The 8118-nt window shown below is 31.3% G+C and overlaps 1 protein-coding gene across 2 annotated transcripts in view; it reads right to left on the bottom strand.

The window, feature by feature from the left end:
• Positions 1-410: 410 nt before the first annotated feature.
• LOC131144090 (pentatricopeptide repeat-containing protein At4g18975, chloroplastic) overlaps positions 411-8118 on the bottom strand; it is a 32712-nt gene continuing 25004 nt past the window's right edge. The window contains exons 6-7 of one of the 2 annotated variants that reach the window (XM_058092471.1): positions 1247-1459; positions 411-1084 (exon numbers count right to left, since the gene is read on the bottom strand). In XM_058092471.1, coding sequence (XP_057948454.1) covers positions 902-1084; positions 1247-1459 — 396 coding nt within the window. In that variant the 3' untranslated portion in view covers positions 411-901. The remainder of the gene's footprint in view (positions 1085-1246; positions 1460-8118) is intronic. The other variant, XM_058092472.1, reaches the window with a different exon arrangement.

Genomic DNA, 8118 nt, shown 5'->3' with positions numbered 1-8118 from the left:
TCTTAAACATGGTGAAAACATTTTGGCAAATTGGGCTTCAGAGCGACAGCGGGAAAGAAAAAAAATTACTCTCAATTGCTCATAGAGAGCTCTCACCCCGTCTTTAGAAATTTAAATTTCAAAACTTCATTTATTTAAACTTGTGTGAATTTAAATAAAATGCTCTGTAAACTCAGGCTTAATTTTATCCAAATCTCCAGATTTAAATTCATACTTCAAAACACAACCAATTTTCATATTCCTAATAAATTGCAATAAATATACTTGAATTAAATCCAAGGATTGTTATTTCAAGTATTGGAAGCTGTTACAGGCTCACAGTGCGCGGTACCTTGCTTGGGCAATGATTCTGACAAGGCTTCTAGTCCTCAGAAAATGAAATGAAGTGAATGGCTTTTCACGCTTGGAGATGATTCAACCTAGCTTCCATAAATCATTGACAATACTGGTATCCAAATCAATTCGTAAGTCTCATTAAGATACAAAAGCAAGTCAAGTGGACATTGAACCAACCAAATTTTATTTGCCCAAAAATATACACAAACATAAATATAAAAAGAAGGGGTGAAGGCGATCACCATCATTAGAAGCACCACGGCGAGATCACGGCAACAGCCCCCAAACACCACCACAATGAGGGTAGATATCAATGGAAACAAAGCCCTCGTTTTACCCCACCATCCATCTTTGTTGTAATTACACTAAATCCCTAAATAAGCCCCCACCATAGGCCAGGAAAAAGCCTACTGAAAGGAAGGCAACCCATGTCAGTTTGCAAAGAACTCCGAGATCAAAATGTTTGCCAAGGCAGTCAGTGTGTTGGAATTCGTGTTAGAATTTGTGCTCTGGATGCTGCTATTCTTGACAACCACTTCATTCATCTGAACCAATTTTAGTTATCCTATGAATCTATTCTCACCCTGGCTCGTTCACCATTGAAGCGGACGTATTTCCATTTGCACTGATATTTTTTAAGAAACATCTTCTGCTTCTCCTCTTGACCTAGCTTCCGAAAGGCACGCGCAATTCTCCGGACAGTATCTTCATCTGGTTTCACACCCAACTCCTCCATGTCAGCAAATACCTGAATGTCAAAGAATTTCAATTTTAGGCTCTTTAGCGTCACAACGTTTAATCATGTGTGAAGCTACAAATCATGCACAAGTTTCAAAACTAATGACAAAAAACTGCAACTAAAGCATCAATTTTTTCCACCAAACACAACAAAGGATGGGATTTTAGCAACCTCAATTATGTTATCTGGCATGTTGTGATGATCATACAAGGCAATCATCCTTGAAAACAATCGTCTTGACACAGACCGTGTATGTGCATTCAAAATCATATTCCACAATGATTCAGCCTCATCCACCCTCTGATCCATGTCAAAAGCCAGTAGAAGGGTGTCATATGTCCCCATTGTTGCTCCTTGACCTCTGCTCAACATCCATTTAGCCACCTGACTATCACTAAGATCAGTAACCAAGGAAATCCTTATAGTACCCAAATCTTAAATATTTATACTTCTGAATATAAGCTGGAGTGCTTTACCAAAATTTTAAGTCCTCACAGTAAACAGCCCTGGGATCAAAACATGTGATATTTCAATCTCATGAATTTTTTACTCCGTAGCAAATTAATACTCCTCTACGTTGCATATTTATATTCATTGACGTGAATTTACTTACCATAACCATATAATGCTGATAAATATAATTGTGTGAAAGCATGCTTGCATAAAATGTGTAGACAGATAATCGTGCACAGAAGATTATCGCAGGCACAAAGCATGTCCATATTGCTGAGCCAGGTGGCATCAAACAGAGATGGGTAGGGAGGGGTGGCAAACACAGAGAGAATATACAAATGGCAGACAGACGTGGAAAAGATAAAAGCAGGGTAAAAAAAAAAAGAATTAAGACCTTGTTTGGAATACAGAAAATATTACGGAAAGGAAAGAAAATTATCAAGGAATCCTCATTTTCATGTTTGGTTATCAAGGAAAATGAGAAAGTAAAAAATACATCAAATCTAAGAACAAAATTCTAATTTTATACATTATTAATATTTAGATTTTCCTAATTTTAGTCATATTAAAATAAATTAATAAAGAAGGAAAATTTAAGAAAAAATGAGTTTCCTTCTTATTTTTCTTTCCTTTTCCCACATAAAATTCTTGATCCAAATGAACCCTAGGCCTAGTTTGGAACTCGAAAAATATTAGGTAAAGGAAAATATCAAAAAATTCACATTTTCATGTTTGATTATCAAAGAAACTAAGAAAGAAAATGAAAAATATATCAAATCCAAGAACAAAATTTTGATTTTACAAATCATTAATATTTGAATTTTTCTAATTTTTAATCGTATTAAAACAAACTTTCATTTTTAATTGTATTTCATATAGAAGGAAAATATAATAGAAAATGAGTATCCTTCTTATTTTCCTTTCCTTTTCTTTCCCCAAATAAAATTCTTGATCCAAACCGACCCTAAAGGAAACACGGAAAGAGAGAGAAAGCCCCAAGGGCAACACAACTCAAACTCAAGTCATAATTCCTAAATCACTAACTGCAATCACTTATATATGCACTTTAGGAGCTAAATATATATATATATGAAACAGAACCAAATTTGTAGATCCCTAATTTGATGCCAAAGGAAATTAACATTGCACAATAATGCCACTAAAATCCAATAATTCTTAGACCCTGATTTTTTAACCAGAACTCGTGTCCTCCGCTACAGGTAAATCTTGGCTCCACAGTAGCATAAATCATTGCATTTGGGTTGAAATGGCATCACTAACTGCATTCACTTAAATATGCACTTCAGGAGCAATATATATCTATATGAAACAGAATCAAATTTGTAGATCCCTGATTTGATGCCAAAGGAAATTAACATTGCACAATAATGACACTAAAATCCAATAATTCTTAGACCCTGGTTTTTTAACCAGAACTCGTGTCCTCTGCTACAGGTAAATCTTGGCTCCACAGTAGCATAAATCATTGCATTTGGGTTGAAATGGCTTTTCTTTGATAGAAAACAAAATTTCCTTGAGTTATAAATGAGATACAAATCATAGGATAAGGAATACTACAATATCAGTAAAGCAAAAAGAAATAAAAAAGTATAAGAAAGAAGAAAGAGCATCAAGCCATCAATGCCAGCTGCTCTCTCTGAAAGTCTGAAAAACATATCCCCTTGAAACGCCCAAGAGATACCCAGAAACCCAAACCTATCCCAAAGCAGCGGCAAAGTCAGTTGGCATCAGTTAAAAATACAGGCATTCCTTTCCAATCATATACCCCAAAACATGCCAAAACAGCACAATGCCACAACTTGTTAGCATCCTTGTCCCCCTCAAAACCTCTAAAAGAAATAAACAAGAAGGCATTCAATGACTTCAGCCACACAAATTCTCACCAAAGAAGCCAGCAAATCCATCCCATGAACTCCAAGCTTCCAAAACAAAAAAACAGATGAGAATGAGTCTGTACACTTTGAAAGCACATGTCTCAATATCTGAGGTTAAAGGCCTGCTCTACAGCAAACTATTGGTGTTAATTTTATTAAGGACTAACCAAATAAGCACCTTGACCTTGTAAGGCTTAGCAGTCCAAATAAAATTTACAAGGGGATTAAATAAACATTGGGAAACAAATCGAACAAGTGAAAAAAGATTTACAATAAAAGATAATTCCCTTCCCGGAGGAAAATGAAGACCGAAAAGCATAATCAAGAATTAGTAGAGAGATACACATGCAATCTTAGGTTCTTCCCCTTTGGTGATCTTTTGATGGTTCAATGTATCCTGCATCCAATAGCTCTTTAACATGCTTTCAAAATTCCTTCAACTTAGGCAAGGCTATTCAATAGGTAATCATGGCCATGCATACCTTTCCAACTCAATTGTATTGTCTACCTTCCTCTTGGGTGGCAGTCTCTTCAATAGTGAACATAGGTAATAATACTAAATGACCAATAACCAGTAGCTAATAGCCCTCCAACTCAAGTTGAAGCATGGATCTCTTAGGGGCCGTTTGGTATCACTATCAAAAATTAGAGAAACAAAAACCAAAAACAAAAACCACAAATTAGAAACAGAAACAAAAAACTAGAAACCAACAACCTATTTGGATAACATTTACAAAACTAATACAAATTAAAAACTTAATTAAAAAAAACTCATTTCCATTTTTAAATCAAATAATATTACAGATATATGATTAAAATAATCAAATTACAAATAATATACATTACAAAATTACTAAAATTAAAATAAAAGTTATTGCAAATGACAATTGAAAAATAGTAAAAGTATTTTGCAATTGGCTTTATTACTATTTTTTGAAATTTATGTATATTTTTATTTTAATTACGTTTAAATTCATATAATCATTTTATTTTGATTTTAATTTAAAAGTGTATAAAATGAATAGTTTAATCCAAAAAAACTATTTCCAAATATTAAAATTTCAAACAATAGGTTGCCAAAACAATTGAAAACCATAAAATCAAGTTTTCAACTTTTTAGCAAACTGTTGAAAACTGGCAACAGAAATAGAAAACTAACAACATAAGGGGTAGTATAGTATTATTGTCAAAAATTAGATAAACGAAAACCAAAAACCAAAATAAAAACTAAGAACTAGAGCCAGCAACTTGTTTGGTTAAAATTTATGATACTAATATTCATTTTCATCTTTAAATCAAATAATATTATAAAAATATAATTAAAATAATAAAATTGCAAATAATACGCATTAAAAAATTACTATAATAAAAAAAAATTATTATAATTATTTTACTTAATTATTCTGCTTTCAAATTTTACTTTACAAAAAAAATTCTATCAGACATTACAATTGAAAAAAAGTAAAAGTATTTTGTAATTGGCTTTTTTTTTTCAAAATTTATGTATATTTTTTAAAATTATATTTAAATTCATATTGATCATTTAATTTTCATTTTAATTTAAAATTATATAAATTTAATCCAAAAAAAACTATTTATAGATATTAAAATTTCTGACAACGGGCTATCAAAACAACTAAAAACCATAAAACCTAGTGGCAGAAAATCAATAACAAAAACAAAAAAATGACAACATAAACAACCACGGTTTTATTATATGTTTCTTCATTGTTGAGAAATAGAAAATAGAAAACAACAACGATACCAAGCAAACCCTAAATAAACACATTTTTATAATCTATTTCTTCACTATGGAAAAACATAAAACATAAAATAGAAAACAACAAGATACCAAACAAGCCTTTAGCTTGTCACAAATCTATTTAACCCAATCACCTCTTAAATATTTAGGGTCTGTTTGTTATCGTTAGTGTTTTCTGTTTCAATTTTGGAACAGTGCAGAAATAGATTTGTAAATGTGTTGGTTTCTGTTGTTAGTTTCTGTTTGTTTATGAAAAAATTGAAAACCAGATTTTATTGTTTTGGCAACTTGTTGCCAGAAAATTTTAATATCCAAACATATTTTTCTTGGATTAAATCGTTCATTTTATACACACTTTTTAACTAAAATTAAAATAAAATGATCATATGAATTTAAATAAAATTAAAGTAAAAATAACCATAAATTTCAAAAAAAAAAATTAACAAAAATAGTAAAAGCCAACTGCAAAATATTTTTACTATTTTTCAATTGTCATTTAAAATGAGATTGTTGTTGTAAAATGAATTTTGAAAACATAACAATTAAATTAAATAATTAGAAAAAGTTTTATTTTTATTATAGTATTTTATTTTGTATTATTTTTCACTTTTATTATTTAAATCATATTTTTTAAAAATTATTATTTTACTTAAAGATGAAAAATGAGCATCTTTTAATTAAACTTTTAATTTATTTTTACTTTACAAATATTAATTAAACAGGTTACTAGTTTCTAGTTTTTAGTTTTTGATTTTGGTTACTAGTTTTCTTTTCTGGTTTTCCTAATCATAATTTTTGACAGTGGTAGCAACCGGCCACTTAGTGAACAGATTTACAAGTTGGTGCTTAGACTTCACATTAGTGGTTTCAATGACCTTTTCCACAAGTTTCTCCCCAACAAAATGATAGTCCACTTTGATATGCTTCATTCTCTTATAAAAGACTAGATTGGAAGCAATATGAAGTTGCATAATTATCAAACATCAACCCTATATGTCAAGACTATGGGGAACCTAATTCTTCCAATATTGTTCCTTACCCCTCCAAGATACTAGGTTACCGGCAAACATACAATAGCTAGTTGTTGATCTCCTATCAGAAGGTCACCCAACCCAATTTGCATCTATATAACCCTAAATATGAGTGCGACCCTAATCCTAATACAAAAGGCCTTTTCCTGTTACATCTTTGTGGTACTGGTACCACAAGATACAATTACCGCACAATAATGGCCAAATTTAGGAAGAGCCAAGGCGTCAACATTGAATTTTGTCTAGGTTAACTCTGGACGCTATATTGTGGACCAAATGGACCAAATCCCCTTTTTCCTTTTCTTCTATCCCTCCATTTTTTTCTACAATTTTCTGGCCTTTGTTGCCCATCTCTAGTGGTTTACGATGGTCCAAAATTGTCCTAGGGCAATGTAGGGCTCATTGCATGAAAATTAAGATTTTCCCTATTTATTTTGGATTTTTCTTCTCAATTTTTAGCCCCACACTGATTTTTTTTTTTTTTTTTTTTTTTTTTGTGCATAAGTTAATGTTTTCTTTCTCAAAATTACAAAAAAAAAAAAAAAAAATACTATTCAAAAATTAAATTTCAAAAAAAAAAGTATTAACTATAAAGTCACATGCATGAGCCTAGGGAATAAAATTGATGTTTGTTTTAAATAATTAAAAAATAAAGCAAGGATGTGCTGGTTCGTCTCTAGAGTAGCCTCTATGCACAATCTTGTAGTTTATTACTTTTCAGGAATGTTCCTATTATGCAGCATATTTTATAGTAAGATCTTATAAGTTTATAATCAAGTAGATTATCTAGGGTCTTCATGATTGAAAGACTTTACAATTATGTGTTGTTTTAATTTTTAGATATTTGATATTATTTCCTAGATATTTTTTCCATATTTAGTGTTAAGAGAAAGCCTTTATAAAGGTGTGGTGCGCAACCATGAGAGATAGATAGGAACATTCAAAATTAAGCCCTAAATTGAGTCTTGCTTTGATTTTCCCATTCTTATTTTTCCCATTTATTTTCTGTTACCTTCTATTGGTTTTCTCTTAATTTTCTATGATTTTCTTTCTAATTATCTATCACCATCTGATCCTACATCATAATATTTTTGTAATAGAAACATATGTCGCCACTAAAAATAGAAATTATGTTTCTAAATATGTACAATTTCTCCTAAACTACAGCAACATGTTTTCTAAGCACAAATTCTCACACTAATACAAGAAAACAACCATTTTAAAAGCAAAAGTAAGTTGCCTATTTGTAAAAGTTAATATTTTTATAACGAAAAATAACAGCAAAATCTGTTTAGCGGCAACATGTTTCTCTACTAAACTCGAAGAGGATAAAGAAAAAAAAATTCTAAAGGAGAATTAGTCAATAGTTTTCTAAAAGGCCAAAATTGAAGGTTCAAAGTCTTTGTTTGTAAGGAAGTAAGGTAATATCTTGTAGTTGATGACAAACACTACTCCAACAGCTTTAGAGAACTCTTATGAACATAATGCTCACTAAGCCATGTAGCACCCAAAGCAAAGTAAGCTATCCATTGAACCAAATATCATCACAAACTATCTACATAAGAATCAATATGCTCGTCATCCAAAATAGTCAACTGTCCTACGGTTGAAGATCCCTTGATAAACTGCCAATAGTAATTCACCAAGCCAAAAAGATCTCAACTTGGTCACATTCCCCATTCTTGCATTGCTCGCACCTTGGTCTCATCCATGCAAAGTTTCTAACCTTGATATTGTTAAGTGCCTTATAGTTGATGCATAGGTCAAGCGAACCATCATTATCCTTTGGAAACAAGTGCACCATAAAAGGGCTTTTGTTGGTTTGATGTATCCCACATCCAATAGCTCTTTAAGATACTCCCAAAGTTCCTTCAACTCGGGAGGGCTATTCGTTAGGGCATC

Source organism: Malania oleifera, chromosome 12 (genome assembly GCF_029873635.1).
Source record: "Malania oleifera isolate guangnan ecotype guangnan chromosome 12, ASM2987363v1, whole genome shotgun sequence".
NCBI classification, from domain to species: domain Eukaryota; kingdom Viridiplantae; phylum Streptophyta; class Magnoliopsida; order Santalales; family Ximeniaceae; genus Malania; species Malania oleifera.
This window is presented reverse-complemented; position numbering and strand designations above follow the sequence as displayed.